The sequence below is a fragment of the Siniperca chuatsi genome, linkage group LG17 (assembly GCF_020085105.1).
Source record: "Siniperca chuatsi isolate FFG_IHB_CAS linkage group LG17, ASM2008510v1, whole genome shotgun sequence".
In the NCBI taxonomy this organism is placed as follows: domain Eukaryota; kingdom Metazoa; phylum Chordata; class Actinopteri; order Centrarchiformes; family Sinipercidae; genus Siniperca; species Siniperca chuatsi.
This window is the reverse complement of record NC_058058.1, coordinates 7,083,012-7,107,116: the sequence shown is the minus strand read 5'-3', so window position 1 is coordinate 7,107,116 and position 24,105 is coordinate 7,083,012. Positions and strand designations below refer to the sequence as shown.

The 24,105-nt window shown below is 40.0% G+C and overlaps 2 protein-coding genes across 27 annotated transcripts in view; both read right to left on the bottom strand.

Moving 5' to 3' along the window:
- Positions 1-9,081: 9,081 nt before the first annotated feature.
- LOC122864281 (doublesex- and mab-3-related transcription factor B1-like) lies at positions 9,082-14,508 on the bottom strand. The gene is made up of 3 exons (XM_044171602.1): positions 13,713-14,508; positions 9,864-10,105; positions 9,082-9,715 (listed from the first exon to the last, which is right to left on the bottom strand). The coding sequence occupies exons 1-3, from the start codon at positions 14,197-14,199 to the stop codon at positions 9,605-9,607; spliced, it is 840 nt and encodes a 279-aa protein (XP_044027537.1). The 5' UTR covers positions 14,200-14,508; the 3' UTR covers positions 9,082-9,604.
- Positions 14,509-15,815: 1,307 nt separating this feature from the next.
- pleca (plectin a) overlaps positions 15,816-24,105 on the bottom strand; it is a 109,178-nt gene continuing 100,888 nt past the window's right edge. For all 26 annotated transcript variants that reach the window (XM_044171567.1, XM_044171569.1, XM_044171570.1 and 23 more), the window contains 2 exons: positions 16,837-23,885; positions 15,816-16,704 (listed from right to left, as the gene is read on the bottom strand). In XM_044171567.1, coding sequence (XP_044027502.1) covers positions 17,685-23,885 — 6,201 coding nt within the window. In that variant the 3' untranslated portion in view covers positions 15,816-16,704; positions 16,837-17,684. The remainder of the gene's footprint in view (positions 16,705-16,836; positions 23,886-24,105) is intronic.

The window sequence follows — 24,105 nt, the reverse complement described above, 5'->3', positions numbered from 1 at the left end:
TCCTATAGATTATTTAATATACAGGTGAACTCTGTAAGATGTGAATATAACTTGTGCCTGTTCCCCAAGTATCCCCAGTGAAACCTTCTTATTAATGTAATTATTGTAATTTTTTTTTAAAAGACGTAGGATCAAATAGTGAATTCTAAGGCTGTTGGGAACATATGGGACATGAATGTTATAGCACACCAATAGTTCAATATTTTGGGAAATATTCTCTTATCTGCTTTATTGCCGACAGTTAGATGAGAAGACCGATACCACTCTGATATCCGTCTGTACAGCCAGCAGCCCGTTAGCTTAGCATAAAGAGCAGGAACACCGGGAAACAGCTAGCCTGGCTCTGTCTGAAGGTAACTTGCACCTCTGAAGCTCTAAAGTGTAAAAACGACAATGTGTGGAGTCACTACGTTGGTCAAGAAAGAGTCCAGCACAAAACTCCCATAAAACCACAAACTAATTTTTACACTTTGATTTTTGAAAAGATCAAACAAACAAGCTATAAGGTGTTAATTAATGAGCGTTAGAGGTGCTGGTAGGGTGGATTTTGTTTCCTTTTGCCAGAGCCAGACTAGCTGTTTCATCCTGTTTTCAGTCTTTATGCTAAGCTAAGCTAACCAGCTACTTGCTGGAGCCTCATATTTATTTATTGAGAGTGGTATCGATCTTCTCATCTAACTCCCTGTGAAAGAGCGACTATAAACCAACTAAAGGAAGTTTCCACTAATATTCTATTTTTTTTTTTTTACTGCTAATACAATAATAGTTATGCTTATTTCAGCATGTATGTTAATTGCATATTTTTACATGTATGTTAAAAGGAAAACTTTGGGTATTCATATTTAACTGCTTGTGTAAGCATTTCCACCTCTGCTAACCATAATGATTAACTCTTGAGTGGCTCATGAATCGACCATTATATTTTGACCCAGAAGCTCTCAGACTGGCAACATTAAAATGTCCATTGAAATGAAACATTTAAGATCAAAGCATCAGAAAAAAGAGCATGCACCTATAATCATAGATCTATAATCATAGATGCATGTATAGATGCCAAGAAGTGAGTATAGAAGTTCCTTCCACATGAGGTGTGTTTTCTTTGGCAAACAAGCCAAAATGTTAAGTAAGATAACACACATATCTTATCAGGTTTTATGGAAGCGGATGACTATATGATATCTGCCCTGCCTGATCAGTTGTGATCACTTTCTTTTTCCCAGGGAAATTCCAAACAATTTAAAGTGGATTTTGTATGTGACATTGACATACTCTCAAACTTATTCTCAGTGTTACAAAACCTGGCACTTAAGTGGCTGACTCAAGTCACCTGTAAGTCTTAAACAACTATGCACTTAACCACTTATTATAAAAGCACAATGAATTTAGATGCTAAATGTGTTAATTCCTCTTAACCTTCACTGACCTTATCTTAATGTTTGTTTATGTGGTATTTCAGATTAATCCCAGATTCTGTTTGACAGAAGAGAAAGTGGCTGGTTTAGTGCAATTTAATGGAACCCGGGACCTCTTCTTTTGAGGTTTGAGCCAATTTCTGCTTTCACTGTTAGTATCCACAACGCTTCCTGGGTTCAAGGAACACCTCTTTCCTCATAACTGTCTGATATCATCAAATCGCTGTCTCATTCCTGCCAACAAATAAAGAAAAAACACCTGCCAGTTTTGTCTGTGGATTTCACAAGAAATGCAAAGCCTTTGTCATTGATGAAGAGAGCAGGGACAAGAAAACTGGTTTCTCTTATCTTTGGCTAATGTACATAATCTTTTCCATTAGTAGAGAAAGTATTCATATCCTTTACTTAAGTAAGAGTACTAATACCACACTGTAAAAATGCCCTGCATTGAAAAAGTTACATAAGTAAAACTACGTAAAGTATTAAAAGTAAAAGTACTTAATGCAGAAAAATTACCTCTGTGACTGTTATACTATTATATATTATATCATTAGATTATTATTATTACTCATGCATTAAAGAGGCAATATGTACGAACTGAGACTTAGAATTACAGCCTCCGGGACCAACGGAGCGGCTCCGACCAGGACTCTGACTCCAGGGGGAGCTATACTATCGGAATATTGCCTCTCGAGGCACAAATGGTATTACAACACTGGCTAGCAGGTTAGCATGCTAATTTTAGTAGATATCTCTGCAACACAATACATTGACGTCATTGACATAACGTCAGAACTGTTACTTCTCCGCATTCTGTTGATAAGGTGAGTTAATTTTTTTAATGTTTTAAAATACAATTCTGGCCAAATCTTACATATTGCCCCATTAATGTAAAAGCAGGATTTTACTGTTGTAGTTGGTTGAGGTGGAGCTAATTTTTAACAATTTCATTTTTAAGTGTTTTGGTAAGATGTCAAACCAAACTTGCATATTTATAGGTAATTTAGTACAATCATGGACATGGAATGCTGTCAGTTAAAATTTAATTATCATCCAAATTGGTGTGCTTTCAGCTTTGATAGATGACTAAGTTGAGGGTGCAGTTAGCCTTTAAAGTCACAGTGAAACAGCAGTTACAGCATATTTAGCTTTTGTATTGTGAAATATTTCGGAGCGGATTATGAGGGCGGGGTTCAGTTACAAGAGGGATTTAAAGCAAATCCTTGAAATTGAATTGGATTGAGGAAAAAGGTAGGTGTTGTTCTAGCGCGCTGCACCATATGTAGAGAGATGGAGCAGAAAGACTGGTTACCTGCACACACACACTTCCCTCACCCAAGCTGTAAGACCGGGAGTAGGAGGATAAAGTTAAATTAATAAATTAGACCTCAACTACATTCTTTGGAAATGTAAACAAAGTTTTTGCCATGTGAAATCCAAACACACACCTCTTACTATGATATTGCTCTGCTAGCTAGCCACACTAGCTAACAGTCAAGTTATATTTATATAGTTCAAAATGTGTCATCAAAACATTTTCAATGTTTTACAGGAAGAGAAAACAGAGGGATATTGATATATAAATACTCACATATTTAGCATAACAAAAGATAAACAAACAATTGGGGTCTCTGTGTGACCCCAAGTAGCACTATGAAGCATGTTTTCATGAATGGGTCTCCATTTTGTTTGTTCTTGTAGCAATGCACCAGCAAAAGCAGGAAAAAGAAGACTGCTAGCAAACATGGATGTAAACAGTGCAGTTTTCACACACAAAAAAAAACATCTTTGCAAATGTTTTATGAGGAAGGAAATGCATTCATTACTTGTGTGTTAGGTTACACACTGTGAGTGTTTTGTGAGTAACACTGAATGTAAACAGAAACAGAAAACTCCACAGGGCACCTTTAAAATTCTGCTTACATGTTAATGCATTTTGCAACTTTTAATGATCCAATAATAATAATAATCATATTTTTTTCTGCATAATGGGTTCTTTTACTTTTGATACTTTAATTTTGCTGACAATACTAAAGTAAAGTAAAGGATCTGAATACTTCTTCCACCACTAATGTTTGATCTGAAGAGGCTGAGACTTTATAGGTAAACAGGAGCTTGTGAGGACTTAAGTTGTGTGTGGCTCAAACCTTTGCAGAAATAAAGCAATGAAGCCAAATATTTTGGGAGTTACCCATGGCAGAACTGTTCCTTTCAGCTTCTTATGTGTTTACTGTTACAGAGTTACATAACTGACTGACATTGTAGCGTTTAAAGAAGCAGTTCTGAAGAAAGTTATGAATTTCCTCAGAACCGCATGTGGTGTGCATCTCTATAATCATGCCTTGTATTTTAATTGGCACTGCATACGGAAAACACACACATACTGGCCCCTCTGCCTTTTAAAAGCAGAGCACAATAGACAATGGGTGCATATTATCTTGTAATTAGCAGAGTATTAGGACTGAAGTCTCTCACCTCCAGAGTGTCAGACCTGTCTGCTATTTTTAACTTTTTCACCTGGAATCTGGACAGAACCCCCCCCCCTCCCCAAAAGGTTACAGAACAGAGCAGGCATTGTCAGACATGGCATGAAAGGAGGAGCCGGGGTGCAGGCGGGTCGCAAAGTAGCTTGCAGAGGAAGCAGCAAGTGTAGGCAGGCTAAAGCAGTTTAAATAAGGCACCTTGTATGAGATTTGCCAATTGAATGCATAGAAGCCAGTCCACTGATGTGGGCTGGCTTGAGATTGGCTGCTGTCAGCCGATGTAGCTGAGATTGTGAGCTGAGCTTGACATCATTGCCTGCCTGAACTAACGCTATGCTCAGTATGTGACAGTCATTTGCCGTTGTTGTGTTGCTATTTCAGTAAGAATTTTTAAAGTCTTAAATCTTGAAGACTTTTACAGTATTCCAGATCCCACCCAGAAACTGTTGTGTTTGCTATATTTTCACTCACATTATAGAGTTTAAACAAGCACACACACTGCTGACAGCAATGATCCTCTTACAGTAATACTTGAAGGTCAGGGCCAAGGCAGGTGAGGGTGGTGTTGGATGCTTTCATCACCTGCCTCAACAAAGAAGTATCTAGTGTTAGCAGTGTTAAACTCTGGAACTTGTTCTGTAGGTGTACATCCATATAAACACCAGTGTCGACTTGCTGTGTGCTGTATTTAGTCTGTGCTGACTGATATGAATTCTTTTCTTTGTCCTCCTAAATTTTGCTTTTATTCCTCAAACTTTTCATCTTGAATTGAACACCAGCACTCTCAGAAACTGTGACCAGTGGAGTAAATCTGTTGCCCAGATGTGAACCCCCTTTTTTTTTTAAACCTAATTTTATATTTAAAGGTTTAAATCTGCATCAAAGGTTGCTGTATTGTACCTGCACAGCCACTCCCTGGCTGTATTTTCTCAGAGTGAAGACCTGGACCAGTAGAAAAAGAAAGAAAAGGTACAAATCTATACTATACTATCTCTTACTCCTATTCACTAACTTAAGAATAACAGTTATTTGTCAAATTTCTTACATCTTAAAAATAATCTTAAATGTAATATTTATTTTTCATTCAAATTCAGTAAAAGGTGATGAGTTTACACCTGTGACATTTACTAGATGGACTGGCACAATATTTTTTTTACATTCATGGTTCCCAGACGATGTACCCTAATGACTTTGGTGATGCCCTGACTTTTCCTCTAGCGCCACCATGAGGTTTACATTTGTGGTTTTGAAATGTCTCAGCAACTATTGGTCAGATTGCCGTGGAATTTGGTACACACATCTACTGTATGTCCCCCTCAGGATGAACTGTAATTATTTTGGTGATTCCCTGACCTTTCACCTTTCATCTAGCGTCATCATTATTCCAAACTTTCAGTTTGTTCAATATTTAGATTTATGACCAAATGCCTGCAAAACTAATGACATTCCCATCAGCTGTACTTTGTGTTTAGTGCTAATTAGAAAATGTGCGTGCTAACACACTTAACTAAGACAGTGAGCATGGTAAACATTATACCTGCCATCAGCATGTTAGCGTTGTCATCATAGTGAGCATATTAGCATACTGACGTTAGCATTTAGCTCAAAGCATTGATGTGCTTAAGCACAGCCTCACAGTGCTGCTAGCATGGCTCAGATTGTTACTCTGTGGACACTAAAAGCACAAAGTCAGCCAAATGCCAGCCAGCGAGCAGTTCACTTTGGCCTTATGCTGTGTGATGTTTTGTCACACCTGACTCACCATTTTCTTGTGGCCCTTCAGACTGATGATGTTCCAGAGCCCCCCAGGGCTGTGTGCTCAGCCCCCTCTTGTTCACGCCCACGACTGCAACCCCCAACATAGAGAGAACTCTGTTGTGAAGTTTGCGGATGACACCGCCATCACCGGGCCGGATTACAAACAACGATCAGACTTCATATCAGGAGGAAATCAACAATCTTGCAGCGTGGTGCACAGAGAACAACCAACTGCTCAACGTCAGCAAAACCAAGGAGCTGATCTTTGGAAAAAGGAGGCAAAGACACACACCCCTGTCTACATTGGTGGAGCTGAGGTGGAGTAGGTGAATAGTTGTAGGTTTTTGGGAATCAGCATCACAGAGAACCTGTAATGGACATCATACATCTCCACCCTGGTAAAGAAAGCTCAGAAACGACTATTATACTACGAATTTCTTAAGGAAACTTAAAAAGGCAAAATTCCCATACCAAGTTCTTGTTAACTTTTACAGAGGAGCAAAGCATCCTGACTGGAAACATTACAAACTGGCATGGGATGCGTACGGCCCGGGACAACAGAGCAGCTTCTTCCCTCAGGTTGTGAGACTCCTCAATTCATCCTCTGCACTCCTCCGTAAATAATAGTTTTCTGAAGCATTTTGTTGTGCAACCTTGCGTTGTATAGTGATAAATAAATTAACCTTGAACCTTGAAAGTGGTGTCAGTGTCTACTAAAACTAGCAAAGATGTTCATTATGGCTAAAAACCCACCCAAGGGGAGAGAGACAGGGAGTAAGAACAAGAGAAACAAAGATTAAGTGATTAATTTGGTTGAAGTATTCTCAGGAATTCAGAGGTCCTGGCAGCACACAGGCATAGACACACACAATCCTCACCTCTTGGCAGCTGCACCTAGTGAATTCTTTAAAGTTGCTGATGCCAACATTAATCAGTCTGATGAAAATCCCACTAGCATGGAGAAACCAGAGGGGTGCGGTGTCACACTGTATGCCTCCTCCTGGAATTCTTCATGAAGCTCCAACACTCTGGTGACAAATATCAGTAACCAGCAATGAACCAGGGTCAATGCGACATACTGTGGTTGTGAAGGATTTTACTTACCTATGCAAGAAAGAGGTAATGGGGTACAGGGTCACACACGTCACGTACAGGTCCCTTGCAAACCTAAAAGCAGAAAGTCGTGGCCTGTCCATTTCAGGAGAAGGCTGAGCTGTCTCCGTCCCCCAGGGAGGCCGAGGTCGCAGGAGATAGGCTGTTCTCTGCTGAGACCAAACAGACAGGCTGACTCTCCTTAGAGCGTGCTGTATGTGACATACAAGGTGACATAGGGTAACTTAGGTAGGCACATGCAGTTCCCTGTTTAGGATCCAATACCCAATAGAATATTCACACATGTATAGCTGGGTGAAGAATAGCCTTATTTGGAGAGATAGTGAATCTTGTAGGTTTAGGATAGGATTAAATACTTCCCACCAGGAAGTATTCTTCAGACTTGGTTTTCTCCTCTGTACTGTTGTTACCAGTCTCCTTGGCTGAGCTTTGTTTAACAATGCTGTGTAAGACATCTTGAGTTTCCTGAATCCTTCTTCATCAATAGAGTTGACCAGCTCACAAGAATTTCCTTAAGTGCTGTATCACCTGCTCTACATCTACATTTAGGTTTACTGTGATTACCAGTGGTGGAAGAAGTATTAAGATCTTTTACTCGGGTAAAAGTGCTAATACAACACTGTAAAAGTACTCCACTACAATAAAAGTCCTGCATTCAAAATCCTAAAGTACAGAAGTATTATCAGCTAAATGTACTTAAAGTATCCAAAGTAAAAAATACCCCCCATGTAGTAGCCCCATGACTGATATATTATTATATTATATTAATATATACTGATATTTTGTCATTAGATTGGTAATATTGATGAATTAATTCTTAAGCAACATTTTACTGATGTAGTTGTAATTACTTTATATACTATTAGGTAGTTTCATCCAGTGGTTCCCAACCTAGGGGTCGGACCCCCTCCAAAGGGTCACAAATTGAATCTGAGGGATTTTTAATGGGGTAGAAAAGAAGAAACAAGTTTTACCTCTCAGAGCCTCAGACATTTATTTAAATGAAACCATTTGAGGAGTTTAGAGGGGGAATGTCTTTTTGGTGGAGCTGCAAACTACTGCGCGAACCACTGCGTTAATGTATAACAGTGCACAGTCCTGTATTCTATAAGCTTATATGTTCTTTAATGTAAAATCTTAATCTGTAAAGTAGCTAATAACTAAAGCTGTTTAGTGGAGTAAAAAGTGCTTTTACCTCTGAATTGGAGTCGAGTAAAAGTATAAAGTAGCATAAAATGAAAGCACTCAAGTAAAGTACAAGTACCCAAAAATTTTGCTTAAGTACAGTACTTGAGTAAATGTACTTATTTACATTCCACCACTGGCCTTGATAAGTTTCTTCCTACTGTTTTAACATACGTGTGGGGATTTAATGCTAGACCCCTCTGGACTGGTGCAACAAACAGTGTGTTAACCCATTGGAGGAGTAATGTGATGTGATTAGTGTTCGTTTTTCTCAGTGGAGCAGCTCAAACAGGCCAGTGAAGGTCTTGGGAGTGAAAGAATTTGGGATGGGATCGCAAAGTGTGCCTGCTCCCCCTTGTGGACATCATTACAAAATGTACATCTTAGCACAGACGTCAAAAAGTGAACTTAACTGAAATCACAAGACAAAAGTGAAATTATGATTCTTAATACAGAATTGTCCTGTATATGATCTGTTGCTTTTTGATCAAAACACGAGTGAAAGATAGATGATGGAAGCAGACAAGGAGGCAAAATGTATAAAGAAAAGAATGGAGATGGGAAATCACTATAAAGCCGAATCCCTCAATATTTGACCTTAAAATTCAATTAACTGACACATTAATAATTTTGATGGGATTTTAACTTATAATTTATCATAATCAGTAAATGGTATTTCAAAAGGACGCCTAATATAAAAAAGTTGACATCTTCATATAGATTTTGTTTAAATGAAAACACTAGTCAACAATATGACGTGCAATATTATGATGATATGTGAAATTAAGTGTCGTCATTTCAATGTTAGCAATGACTAGTGGAATGAGATTAGATAATAAAATGCTCCATAAAAGAGTTACAAACAACATTAAATAATTTAGTAGTTAGATTGTTAATAAACTAGTTTAATTGTTCACTAATCAAAAAGTTGTTAAATTGTTAATGGAACCCCCCCCCCCCCCCAAAATAATTAAGCCAAATTGATGAATAGTGCTTATTTAAAAATAGAAGTTGACTATTTTTAGTTACAACCAACTTAAATTAAAGGTTAGTAAGAGCTAGTGTGAAAAACTTATTGAATAAATGTCATTAGTATGTTGAAAAATCAGTAAAAGCAAAAAAGATAGATATGAAAAGATAAACCCAACCAACTTTTATTTTTCTTTGTAGACAAACACAATGCCAACCAAAAATGGCATGTCAACTCTTATGTAAGTACACAGAACAAATGCCTGTTGCACTGCTACACCAGCACAGTGCTAATTTATAACAGATTTATAAATAGTTAGCACTGATTTAGAACTGATTTATTGACGTAAAAAAGTTAAAATGAGGATAATCTCAACTGAGTTTATTACCAATTCTAGAAATACAAAATAATTTCACATTTTTTGCTTTGATCAGCTGGCTTCCTTTATCAACAATGCCACGCCTTTATCCTATATCAATATATTAACAACCAACAGTGTGCAGAAACATTAAAACCAGCAATCTAAATGGGACTACAAAACAACAGGGAAAAACGAACTGTTTGCTGTTTGCAAATGAACTGCATCCTTGATAGCAGAAATGACTGAAATCCCCTCCATTAAAAACAGGAAAACCTAGAGGAAATAGCTCAGTTCTTATAATCCAGTCCACGTATTATGTGCTTTAATCCAGCTCTTCTATGTCTTGCTCAGTGTGTTTGGACAGAGGAGGCTGCCTCGACACCAGCTCGTCCTGGAAGGGCTCTGGGAGGGTGAAGAAGACCTGTCTACAATCCTGACACGTTAAACAAATAAGAGAGAGAAGATATTTTTATGACAAAGCTCGGACTATAAAAGTTCATAACACGTCCAAGAAGCCAAAACATCCTGCAAACATAATGGTACAAACATTTTTATTGGGTCACAAGAGAACAGCCACTTACAGCAGGGTGTCCAGGCTCTGGGGGAGGTGGGTAATGCACAGCACCCGACTGGAAGTGGGGGAACATTAGGGGTCCACAGAGGCCGTCGTTGTAAAGCCCAGCAGGCACGGGTGGCAACCATGGCATGTTGAGCAGGAAATTTGGACATGCGTAGCTGCTGGGGTAATGACCTGACATCCTAAATGGAAAGTGAATAACAGGCAGAGGTGCAGTCTGGCCAAATTCACCGAAGTAAGGCCCATCTAGAAGGAAAGGTAAGACATTATAAGCTACATTTGAACATTAAAATCTTCTTAAAGATTCCCTTATTCATTTCAGACTGGTGTTTTAGGGCGAGGGAGGTTTCTCACCCAACCATTTACATTCAAGCCATAATTCAATCTAAAATGGCAAAAATATATACACGATAACATCACTAGGGTTACAACTAATGATTGTTTTCTTTTCATTATTTATTAAAGGTGGGGTATGCGATTCCAATCCAATACACGTCTTTTTGTCAAGTTCAGCTAATATCTCCTCACGGTCCGCTAGCTGTCCGTTCAGTGTGCACGCTGAAAGAAACTCTGGTGTTTGTCAACGGCCCTGGCTCTGTAAATGGGAAATAAACACAGTGTCTCGGACCGAGCCACACAACACTATTCCAGCCATGATTGGTGTGTCAGGTAACGTTCAATGACTTGCCCACAGACATTCAGCTTACTTTCTAGTTTGCCAAGACATGCTGTTGTTGTGATGTTAGCTATAGTAGCAGGAGAGTTGTGAGTATCGCTATCTGGAGCTGCTGTGCTGCTCTGGGAAACTGTCTCGTCCTCTCTCGCTGTTAGCTTCACAGCGGCGACTGTAGCGACCTGGCTAAGCTAACCCGCAACATAGCTAACGTTAGTTACATTACTTGCTGTGTCGTTGTTTGCTCTATATCATGGTATTTGTCATGGTATTGGATTTCTCCAGAATCGCATACCCCACCTTTAATTTACCAATTATTTTGTCAATTAATCAATGTATTGTTTTTTAATGAAATGAAAAAAAGTGGAAAAAAAATACCATCAAATCAGCTCATGGTGACGTCTTCAAATTGCTTGTTTTGTCGATCCAATAGTCAAAAACCAAACATATTTAATTAACTATCATATATGACCAAGAAAAGCAGCAAAACCTCACATTTAAGTTTAAGATAATGTTTTGAAAGCTTTGAAACATTTACAGTGCGCTCTGAGGATTTTGTACATTTGGGGGTGCTATTGGTATCTGTGGCTGTCGCAGACCTGTAATAAGCACGTCCAATCATTTCATTCGGGCATGACGGGCTGGCCTACCTGCCCGTGCACTCATTACCGCATGAAAATGTCTTTTGGGGGAGTGGCTTTGGAAGGAGGCCTCAAGGTGGGGTGGGATTTTTCGGTTGGATACTTTCAAAATCTAGCTGTCCCTTGCTCGTTTCTCCAAAGTTGCCCACCCCAGCTTTAATCCTAAAGATCACGCTCCCTAAATTTTGTCTGAATGTTCATGTTGAAAGATTTTACAAGTCGTTTCCAGGCAGGTTTCGCTTCTCAACATCTGAACTTTCCGGATCTTCGTTTTCCTTTATTGGATGCAGAGGTGGTTCTGTGTTGAGGTGGTGGTCGGATCTGGTGTGTATCTTCTCCTCTTCTGTTGGCGTCGTCGGTGAAGTCCAAGTCCTCGAGGGCCCACTAGTTTCCACATCTCTTTGGCTGTTCTATGTTGAGTGTAAAGAGAAATGGTGATAACAGGCGTCCCTGTCTGACACCTCAAAACTTGTTGTCCCCCATCTGATGAGTATGAGCTCTTAGTTGATTATCATCTGAGGAATGCCACATGTCATGTCAGAGTAGCTGCCAAAACCTTTTCATTTTGTATGACAAAGTGGTCTGTGCAGGATTTTTCCTTCCTGTTGGTCTCTCATCTTCTGATCCACTATGTCTGTCATCCAACAAAACCCAGTTAAAGACCTTCGCTGCAGCTGGCTGTAGTGTAACTTTCTGTAGTTTTCTGAACAAGCTACAATTTCTCCTGCTAATTATGTTTATATAGTATTAATTTGTTTTCCCCAATTACACAAATGTGGCGAAGAAATCGTTTACTGGATTATGTTTACTTTATACAGAGAGGTGTTTCTGTTATTTAGCCTACCCTCATTGATATAAATGGGGTGGACAAAATAGCAGAAACACCTGTAAGTTTGCAGCAGCACAAAGTACATCGTTGAATCAACACCTCTCTAACATTATAACCTTAATTATAACCATAAAAAGTTGAATAATGCTGTAGTTGCTACGAGTGGATATTGTATTGCAAGATTGGATATTTTGGCAGAAAACTAATAAAAATACATTGTCAGTGAACATTTTATTAATACGTTCAGTAGCAACATTTGACAGGAATACATCATCATTGTTATCGGAAAAGGAAGCTGGGGTTTGGATTAAAGAGCAGCGGACCTTGAGCCAGATCAACCGGACCAGGCAGGCTCGACGGCAGCTGCTGTGATCGCCCAGGAGGAGAGGAAAGACAGCCGAGATAGGAGCCATGCTGGCCCAGCTTGGACTTAAGGCTGCTCCTGGCTAATGTCCGGTCTGGACGAAATGGGACTCAGGCTGGCTAAGCAACGGAAATCAGACTGTTGAGCCCACATCTTACCAGAGACCTGCTCCATCAAATTAGAAACCCCAACTAAATGTGACAATAACTGAACTCTGACCAAACTGTTATATGGAAACAGCAAGCCTAAAACAGAAGCGTCCAGGAAGAAATACCACAAGGGCTCAAACAACAACCACAGCTGCACTAACAGCAGCAGCAGCAGCCGCTACTGGACCCACCATAGAAGAAGAAGCAGCATTAGCTTCAGCAGTACTAAATGGATCACTATCACTAATGTTGGCAGCAGAAGTAGCCAAAACAGCATCAAGTGCAGCAAAAACAGCACCAGCATCAACAACAGAAACTATTAACTGATTATCATAGGTGGTGCTGATTAATTATCGGTTGATAACATTAATTGATTATTCAACTAGGTGTTTCAGCACTAAACATTCCATTATATTTTAATTAGATTACTTTACATTTACTATTCTTGTTTTCCAATTTTACAATCTTTCTGTTTTCACTTTGAGCCGCTCCCAATGCATAAATTGTGCTAATATTATTTATCACTGGACAGACATAATTATTAATAATCATTACAATAAAGTCTTTAGATGTAATGATAGTGTCAAAATGTGATTTATAGATGATTATGGTGCTTTTTAAAAAAAATAAAATAAAAAAGTAATTAAAAATATGAGACTTCCTTCAGCTAACTCTCCCCCCTTTTTCGCGCCTCTCTCCTCCCGCCCCATTGTGCGCGTGCGTGTCTTTTTGTCAGATGCGCAGCTTGCTCCCTGCAGGTGTCCCACGCGCGACCGTTAATGACATCATCCCCACCGAACATTCGGCCGTTAGTGTTTTCTTTTAAAAATAAATTGCAATAAAACTAATTTCATGCTAAGATGAATGATCGTATCTGGTCTCTATTAAGTTTAATTTTTAACTCGCAAATTACAAAACTGTTCGTTTAGATATAAAGTCTTACTCGCGTCCCCGCTCATGTAGGCAAAATAACGTGTTATATGTCCCGTAACATTTGTTTTTGGTGTTGTTATTGATGTGTTGTGTTTGATGTGTTGTTATTTTAGGAGGTTAGCTTAGTCGTAAGAGTTCTGCTAAATGTAAATATTATCTTATAGTAACAACTTTCTCAGTCTAGCTAACTTTGAGTTGTTTCAATCGAGTGAGGTCCACATCTTAAACACATTATTATGAACTAATTAGGATCATATAACTTACTAAAAGGTGTAGGCCTACATGGTCCTTCCTCACTGGACGCGAAGGGCAGCACTTTTCTGCTGTCCAAACCGGCTACATCCTCTCCTCCCGCGGCAGGTCTGATCCGGAGATCGAGAGGTCTCCAAGCGTTGGCGGCGACAGGCTCCGGGGCAGCTCCCGACGGGGGACACGTCAGTCCAGGTGTGGACGACGGACGAGCGCCTCCGTCCGGGGCCGAGGCGCTACAGGTCCCCTCAGCCGTTGGTTTCCCTGGAGCGCAGGGTCGCTGCTCTTTATTTTGGGTTCGCTTCAGACCTCGCTGGAGGACCGTAATCCGAGTCCGCTGTGTGATCAGATAGCACTTCCAGCAGTCGCATTTAAGAAAAGGACAGTACTTCATGTGGCCCTTCTGCGGGACGATGATCCCATGGTGTCGGCACCGGGTGCATTTCGGCTGTCGTGGTTTCTCGGCGGCCGCTACCATCAGTTGTTCTTTGGATAAGGACATGTTGCCAGCCGGCTAAGTTATGTTCAGGTATGAACCGCCTGATGTCCCCTTCTCGCATTTGTGGGGATTTGTGACCCAGTCTGAACTTTGTATAAAATGTATCATTTTCAGGCCTTGGGAAAATGTGACTGACATTATTGGCCCTCGGCCACAGGCCATAGAGACCAATGAGAGACCAATCAAGAGCTGAATGGCCTTTACAATCATTAGGTGCTGTATTGTTGTTGCTGTGCAGATTGGTCAGACCGGTGCCTTTACGTTTCCCCATGGATGTATTATTAAAACTGGATAACGGACCCCAAGATGGCGCCTATTCATTCCAATGGGAATTGCTCGCCCGGCGCATTGAGTATCTCCACAGACCGGAGACTTTGAATGGGCGGGGTAACTGCCAATCATTTTTTTTTACTTTGGCCAATCAGAGGCTTACAATACTCTGTCAATCAAAAACTAATTCCACCAATAAGCAGCCTTGATTAGTTGTCAATCTTTTTAATTCGGCTAATCATCCTCAGATTAAGATTTTACACAAATGTAATGTAACAGTTTGTAAAATATAAAGCATTGTTATATATTAAACTCCTTAACAGTATATAAATTAAAATTAGCTCCACCTTGACCAGTTTTAGATTAACATTAAATTGCTGCTTACACAGTAATAAATCAGCAATAATAATAATAATGATGCAATTATAATAATATATATAATATAATCACACTGACAGGTGCTATTTATAATACTTTGAGTAAATGTTGCTGGTAATATTTCTGTACTTCTACTACTTGTAATGTACTATTTTCACATTGTAGTATTACTACCTTTACTTAACATTTCTGAATATGTCTTCCACCACTGCTCATTGATAACTGCTAAGGTGTTCTTCAGCAAGTTACTTTTACCTTTACTGCCCCATGTGTTTATAGACTATTAATGGATGGCTGGAGTTGTACAGCCACTAGGATCAGTCTTCAAACCCATCCTTCCCCTATTACCTGTAACTTCATTAGACTGAGGGAGATATTCCTACACATAGACCGATATTGGCTTTCTGCGTGCTGTCATATACAGAATACCAATACAAATAACCTTCGAAGGTAGCATCTCTGTAGACGGTGAAATAGCGCAAGGAAACATGGAACTTCAAAGGTAAAATGATAGCACAGATAATGGTCGCAGTATGTCGAGCATAAGTTACAATATCAATGATCTGGAGACTAAATAGGAGCAGCCATTCTCAGAAAATGCTCTTTGTTGTACAAACACACCAGGGCTACAATTCTCACCAGCAGGCCAAATTAAATAAATAGGATTTATGTCAACATGTTTAGGAGTGCATGTCTTGGTCTTAGCTAACTGAAAATTTTGAGTGATGGAAAAATCAGTCCTACATATTCAACACTGTAAAATAGTTCTGATTACTGATTATTTAATGTTTTTTTCCCCCCATTTTGCTTAATAGTTCTACTAGGTATAAAAACACCACAAATTTGTCTATAGTAATCTGTGATAATTCAAATTAATCTGCTATTATCTGATATAATCTTAAAGACTGATTTTCATCAGATTTAAAACCAACACGATTTGTCAAAATTACAAATAAACTTGAGAGAAAACATTTCATTTCCATGTTTATTTACATAGCATAAGGTGTTACAATAAAATTCCTTGTCACCATTTTATTATAAATACACCATTTTAACCAAGGCTTGATAACCCTCATTAAAATACATCCTTCAAACCTTTTGAAACATAATAAAACAAATGCTTTAATGGATACAACTATTTCATTTTTGCACCTTTTAAATGTTAGTAAATCATGCAAAGCAGAAATATAGAGTACGAAAATAAAATGATTGAATGTGTTTCTTTACAAAGGAGAATTAAAATCAAAACATGTATATGTGGTGGAAAATACAAATACTGGGTCTGGTGGCAAAGCTTAAAGATCTTTCTCAAAGAAATGGTAATTAATGGCTTTTAGCAATAGTGCTCTACATAATCAATATACAGTACATACATTACATTACTTGTCTGAAGGAAAAAAATTCAAATAATGTAAATCTTTTTCAATCATTTTTGACACTGAAATATTTTAAAGTTAGATTGTGACATTACAGTAGTTGGACTGTAAAAAGGCTTACCTGATAACACAGTAATCATACCATTATGGGTAGCATTGCACTTTCAGTCATGCATCAGTCAGTTTACAGTGTAACCACTGCACCATCTTATAATACTCAACATCCCAATAAGTGTATAAGAGTATTTTGCAGGCACTTACAAAGCATGGTTTAGGCCTTTAATTGAGTTCAAGATTAGATGCAAGTTTCAAAATGGTCCACCATTAAAAGAATCTGATGAAACATCATATGAGTAAGTGTGTTTCTGTACTGTTGCATAAAATCATTGATTACAGTGAAGGTCACAGTCCAAATTAATGCCACGGGTCTCTGGAAGATATCTGAGCAAAGAGCTGGAGGTGACATGAACTGTGAAGACAATATCTGAAACAGAAAAATTCAACATTGAACAAGAACATTAGACTTTAGGACTTCACAGCCACTAAATGACACAAACATACCAAGAAATTGCACTAAATTGTGAAGTAATTAAATGTAACTCTACTCTTAATGTACCTTTTAAAGGGTCCAGAAAGGCAGGGACTTGTATGTGTTGGTCTTGAAGTTGGATGTGTAAAGTCCAGAACTGTCAGATGGTGTTAATGGTCATATTAGGATACATAATCCTTCCATTTGTGGGAGCTTGCGCTTTGAGGTTCATTTCACAAGGTTAGCATGTTGCTGACACTGTTGCTGTTAAGTTTTATGACAGACAATTGAGAAATGGAGTAGATATTGGGAGAGTATATGTGGCAGTGAAGCCCAGGAGAGAAAAGATCTTGAAGCTTGGCATTCTTAAAGCAGACACTCTTGGTGTTTATTCAGCTTAGGGAGAATCCTTATTCTGCTCTGCAGAGTGGCATTTTATGTTTCTTTAGCTAACTTCAGAAATATACACATGTACAGAAATCTTTGTTTGTACACCCAATTTGGTTCTCCTTAACAATCAGGCTAATGGTAATGAACAGTTTTGGTTATAGTTTAACACACACAATATTGTAATATCTTGTTTGTGGAACAGTAAATGCTAATGTTATTAAACTTTAAAAACCAAAAAAATATCAGGTACTCTTGAAACTTTTGCGATAGATATCGGAAATAATTACCAGCTCTTGCATATGCTGCTTACAGTACGGTAATCAGAAAGTCTGATAAGATAGCATAAACATGACTAAAAGTAAATGTGAAATATACAATAAAGAAAATTATTCAACTTGTATAAAATTAAATATTAGTCCTGTAACAACCACATGCAGAGCAGAATAAAAGTAGTCCTTATTCAATTGAGAATTAGGCATCTGGTGAGTACTGTTGTTTTATAGTGTATTCTTCCCTTAGAAATCATTCCTTAACTTTCAAACTCATCAGTATCGGCGGCCGTAGCTTGGTGAACTGTAGGAAGAGGAAGAGAACGTTGTTGTTAAACTTGATCCTGTGGCATCAAAGCTGCCTCTTCTGGAGCCTGACCTGGAACCAGTTCTTGAGCCAGACCGTGATCCAGTAGCGGAGCCTGATCCACTCATGCTATAGGGACTGTAGAGGCCTTTGCTTGATTGAGATGATGCTTCAAGTAGTCGCAGACCAGTCCCCTCCTCTACCATGCTTCTTTCCATGGCGTCCTTGTAAGAGATTTTAAGCTTGGTTTTAGGGCATGTGAGATATTTTGAGTATGCACTAACATCTCGTAACTTCTGTGCAGTACGTGCATCTAAGGTGCCTTTCTTCACAGCCTGATCTATGGAGACTCTGCTGGTAACATCTGGTTCAATTAATCCACCAGTGAGATACTGGACCTCAAGGAATCGCTGCCCAGCCTCATAGTAGAGCCAGCCTTTCTTTAGAGCTTGAGCTGCTGACATTTTGGTTTTGGTTCTGGGATCCTCAAATCCATTGTGCGCCTTCTGAGCTAGACTGATGCGGTCCACCATGATTTTATCCACAAGCCCTTTGTTCATTGCCTCTGCAACAGAGAATTTCTCTCCAGTATTTGGGTCGATGATACCTCCTGTGCAGGCCTGAGCTTCCAGCAACCTTTGACCTGTTATATTGTCCACAAGGTTTCTGTGTATGGCCTCCGTGATGGACACCTTCTCCAGTGTTTCTGTGTCTAAGATCCCAGCCACAGGGCCAGTTTCCTCAGTTGGGTCGTTCCATGTGGTCGCTGGTGTTTTTATGGAAGGTATTGGGCTCATGGGGTAAGAGGAAGAGGAACCAAAGGAGGATGAACGTGATCTGACACCACTCATGTTTCCAGACAGCATGTCTGCAAACTCTGTGATGGACAGAGTTCCTGCACGGTACTGATCCAGAGCTGACTTGTCAATCAGGCCCCTTGAGATTGCATCATCAATGTCATACTGCCGCCCCGATCTTCTGTCAATTATCATGGATTTCACAACTCCATCAGATGAGGTGATGGTAATTTCCTCCCATTCACACTCCTGCTCTGCAAGCTCGAGATAGGTCTGGTGGTCAATGAGCCCTTTCTGGTATGCCTCATACACAGACATCTCTTTGCCTGTCTCTGGATCAACAATGACGACCCTACGTTTGCGAACAGAAGACTTGGATGATGTCTTCCTCTCACGCTTCTTTTCTTTCAGCAGCAGCAGGGCAAGGCCTGTTTCTGGGTCTATCATACATCTCTCCATCAGCTGCAGGTAGGTGAGATTTTCCTCAGTGTTGGGGTCAAAGAAGCCCTTTGTGTCGTCAGATGGGTCAGTGAGGATTTCATTCATTTCCTCATCAAAGAGGCCACGTTCATATGCTGTTTCAACTGGCAAGCGATGGCTCTCCTGTGGATCAATGATTCCACCAGTAGCAATTTGAGCCTCTAGCAGACGAATACCATGGTCTTTCAGAATGAGGCCCTTTTTCATAGCCTGGAATAGTGAGATGACCTTGCCAGAATAAGGGTCCTTATAGCCTGTGACAGCTCGTTCAGCTGAGTGGAGTTTATCTTTAAACTCTGGGCCAACAACACCCATCTTAACAGCTTCAGTGACATTTAGTTTCAGGTTCTTAATAGGATCAATTACATATCCTGTGGCAGCTTGAGCCTCAAGGAGCTCAAAGGCAGTCCCTGGTCTGATCATATTCTTCTTCATTGCTTGGTAAATAGACAGACGGTCTTTGCTAGATTCTACATACACACCAGCAATACAGCTGGTACCCTCAAGGTATTTCTTCAGGTCTCTGCTGACCTCCTCCACTGTGATGATACCCTCAGTGAGTTCATTGTATGTCTTTTGGTTGATAATCTGTGAACGAAGCAGCTCATCCACAGTGATTTGCTTTCTGAGACCCTTGAAGAGAAGTCTTCTATCTGCCAGTGAAAGTAGCCGCAAACCACTTTCTTTATCAACTCTGCATCTTTTCAGGAGCTGGGCATAGGACTGTTTGTCATCTGCCGTTGGATCAGTGTAACCTCGCACATCCAAAGTAGGTTCAGATATTCTGTCAAGTGTCTCCTTGTTGATGTATCCACGCTGCATGGCAACATCTGTGGGGAGGTGGAAGTAGTATTCAGGATCCATTAGTCCGCCTGTGGCCTGCTGGGCCTCCAAAAGCCTCAAGGCATAATCCTCAGGAACAAGGTCTTTTTTCATTGCCTGGAAGAGGGAAATCACTTTTCCACTGTATGGATCCTTGTAACCTGTAACAGCTCTTTCAGCAGAAAGAAGTTTGTCATGAAGTTCAGGGCCCACAAGCCCCTTGCGTACAGCTTCATCAACTGTTAGAAGTTCATCTTTCACAGGATCAATCAGGAATCCTGTTGCTGCTTGGGCCTCAAGGAGATTCAAAGCAACTTCAGGCTTAATCAGTCCGCTTTTCATAGCCTGGTAAATGCTGATCTTTGGAGGACTGTCTGACATGATTCCAGCAATGCAACCAGTACCAAATAGGTACTGTTTTACTGATGGCATTTCCATGACCTCACGAATAGTCATCTTTTCTTGTTTCAAGAGGTTGTATGTGTGCAAGTCAATAATTCGAGCACTGTATAGCTCCTCAATAGTAACTCTTCTTCTGATTACATCACATGACATGCTCTGCTCTGACTTTAGAGTCTCCCTTTGTTCAATGATTTCAATGATGATGATTAGCATTCTTTCCTTTGTAATTTGCCCCAAGCGATACTGCTCCATGAGGCGCCATCTCTCCTCTTCTGGAAGCATATTTGAGTTCATGACTTCCCAAATGGTCATAGTCTTTCCTGCAAAACTCTTATGGGGGATCTCAATTTGAGTGTTAGCTAGATCTTTTTGGGCTTGATCCTCTGTGTACTGATAAGATTTCTCAACAGGAGCAGGAGCTTCGACCTTTGACAGAGACAGGTAGCACAGACCAGAGTTGGGATCTCTTACACATTTCTCCACCAACTGCTTGTAAGTAACACTTTCATTGGTGTTGGGATTGGTGAAGCCTTTAACGTCACCTGAGGGTTCATTGAAAGACTTGGACATTTGTTTACTCAAATAGCCACGCTGAATGGCTACATCATTGGGAACACGGTGGCTGCTGATTGGATCAATGATCCCTCCTGTGGTTAACTGAGCCTCCAGTAGAGGGATAGCATGCTCTCTCAAAACAAGCTCTTTCTTCATGGCTTGGAATAGAGAAATCTTATTTCCTGTATATGGATCTTTGTATCCCGTCACTGCTTTTTCAGCTGAGAGAAGTTTTTCATGAAGCTCTGGACCAACAACTCCATCCTTCACAGCATCATCCACAGAGTATTTCAGATTTTTGACTGGATCAGTTATGAAACCAGTTCCAGCTTGGGCCTCAAGTAGTGCAAGCCCAGTGTTTTGTTGCAAAACATTCTTTTTCATTGCTTGATATATGCTTAACTTCTCATTTGAATCTTCTATAGTGATACCATCAACGCGGTCTGTGCCCTGCAAGTACTTCCGAACCTTATCAGTTTCACTAACTTCTTTAGGTGTCTTTTTACCCTGTTGGAGTAGGTCAAATGTAGCCTTATCAATGATGTTGGAATCAAGCAAAGAGCGAGCAGTGACTGGTGCCCTAAGGCCTTCAAAATCGGCCTCTTCCTTTGGTTTATCCTCTTTTTCTTCAACCATGGTTATCACAACCTTGATCAACTTTTCAATTGTCACCTGCCCCGTTCTGTACTGGCGAATCAGCTCTATTCTTTGCTCCTCTGTGATGTATTCAGAGTGTATGATCTCCCAAATTGTGACTTTTCTTCCTTTGAAAGGGCCATACTCCAGCTCCATAGTTGTGTGGTTCAAAGTCTCTTTTGTCTTAGCCTCTGTAATCTGTTTGTCTTCTTTTGGCTTTGCAGCCTTCTTTGAAAGAGAAAGCAACGGGAGTCCAGTTTCTTTGTCTGTGACACATTTATTCATGAGCTGAGCATAGGTTGAATCCTCTTGTGAGTTAGGATCATAAAAGACCTTTGTTTCATCAGTGTTTTTGTTCAAGGTCTTGCTGATTTCCTCATCAAAATATCCACGCTTGCAGGCAACCTCATGTGGGATGTGATAGCTTTTAACAGGGTCAATAATTCCACCTGTTGAGAGTTGTGCCTCAAGTAGACGGATGCCATGGTCTTTCTTTATAAGGCCTTTATTCATGGCTTCAAACAGAGACACCTTCTTTCCTGTATAGGGATCTTTGTAGCCGCTGACAGCTCTCTCTGCTGACAGAAGTCGTTCATGCAGTTCTGGTCCCACAAGACCCGACTTAACAGCTTCATCAACAGGGACCCTCTCATTTTTGACAGGATCAATTACAAACCCAGTCGCAGCTTGAGCTTCAAGAAGGTTCACTGCAGTTTCTGGTGACAGTAATTCTTTCTTCATAGCTTGATAGAAAGGCATTTTTTCTTTGGTTGGTTCATTCAACAGTCCAGCAATGCTTGGTGTTCCTTGTAGTGCCTTCTGCACATGCTCCATCTCAGAGATCTCTTTAACTGTTATCTTGCCATTACTCAACTTGTTGAACAAGTCTTTGTTTATAATCTTAGACTCTAACAGTTCACTGGCAGAGACTGGAGCCCTTAAACCATTAAACACGTTTTCATTGTTCTTTTCCTTGTCTTCCACAACAGTGATGACAATTTTAATGATCTTCTCTACTGTGATCTTGCCTGTCTTGTACTGGCGAATCAATTCTCTTCTTTGCACTTCAGTGAAATATTCTGAATTTATGACTTCCCAAATGGTGACAGTTTTGCCTTTGAACCTTCCAAAAGGCACAACAACGTTTGATTTACTGAACACTTCTTTAGTCTCCAGATCTGTGCATGTTCTATCACTTTGAGCAGCTTGCTCTGTTACTGGTAATATCAGCAGTCCTGTCTCTGCATCCTTGGTGCATTTCTCCAATAACTGTTTGTAAGTGAGTTGCTCCTGAGTGCTGGGGTCAATAAATAATTTGCAATCATCACTGGGGTCAGTGAGTTTCTTGTTCATGTCTGCATCAAACTGACCCTGCTTGTAGGCAGTCTGAAGAGGCGCTCTATGACTATTGATAGGGTCAATGATCCCACCAGTTGCAAGCTGTACATCTAGGAATTTGGTAGCCTGCTCTTTTTCAATAAGTCCCTTCTTCATGGCCTCAAAGAGAGAGATTTTGGCTCCAGTATAGGGATCTTTGAAGCCAGTGGCTGCTCGCTCTGCAGAGAGCATCCTGTCATGGAGCTCAGGGCCTATTAACTCATCTTTAACAGCCTCATCTACAGAGAGGAGTTTATTTTTCACTGGATCTACGATGTAACCAGAAGCTGCTTGAGCTTCCAGGAGCATTGTGGCAGTGCTAGGAGTAATCTTGTTCTCAGTCATAGCCTGATAGACACTCATTTTCTCTTTGGATGGAGTCAAGACACCTCCGACACAGCTCTGACCCTTAAGACATGATTTAACTTTATCAGTCTTTCCGAGGTCTTGCACAGAGACTTTGCCCTTTTTTAATTTGTCAAATTCCTTTTTGGTCAGGACACCAATGTCATGAAGCCTTTCAGCAGGAACTTTCTCTCTAATTCCATCAAATGCTAAAGGTGATTCTCCATCTTTCTTCGCTGCCTCCACTTCAACAGAGCCATTGAAAACTTTCTTTGTTGTTCCCACCATTGTCATGGCAACTAACTGCTCCTCAGGAACCTCATCAGTTTGGACTTCAATTTCCTTTGTTTTGGATGCACCCTGTTTGGAGGCAACCTCAAGACTCTGAAGTTTCTCTCTGAGCTTTTTGTTTTCCTCTCCCAGGAGTTTTTCTTGTTCAAGCCTTTTCTTTTCAAGCACTTCTATTTCTTTCTGCTTGTTATTCATCTCTGCTTCAGCTCCCTTTTGTTTCTTTACAGCCTCATCCATAATAGCCTGAAGTTTCTTCTTCTCCTCTTCCATTAGCTTCTGCTGACGTTCTTGTTCATCTTTGAGAGCTTTGGCCTTGTTCACTTCATCCTCAAACTGTTTCTGAAGCTTCTTTTTCTCATCTTCAACAGCCTTTTCTCTTTTCAACAACAGTTCCTTCTCTGTGAGGAAGGACTGCTCAAGAATGGCCTTCTGTTGCTCAATTTGTTCTTGTTGGGCATTTGCCATCTATTTGGAAAAATAGAGATACAAATCAGTAAAATGTCAATGAAATATCACTCATCATTGCATGTAACGTAAAGGAATATTTAAGTAAGTAATAGATCAACAATTTTGGAAATACACTTTCTTGCCGATAGACGAAAAGATTGAACATACTCTGTACTCTTTATGAAGCTACAGCTAGCAGCTGGTTAGCTTAGCTTGGCATAAAGACTGGAAACAGCTA

What these genes read in the sequence shown, in the direction of transcription:
- LOC122864281 (XM_044171602.1), bottom strand. Translation starts at nt 14,199, where the DNA reads ATGTCCTTATCCAAAGAACAACTGATGGTAGCGGCCGCCGAGAAACCA. An exon ending in ATGTAGGCCTACACCTTTTA is followed by an intron (nt 10,106 to 13,712) that starts GTAAGTTATATG and finishes CTTTCCTTCTAG; the next exon opens with ATGGGCCTTACTTCGGTGAA. An exon ending in CAGAGCCTGGACACCCTGCT is followed by an intron (nt 9,716 to 9,863) that starts GTAAGTGGCTGT and finishes TTAACGTGTCAG; the next exon opens with GATTGTAGACAGGTCTTCTT.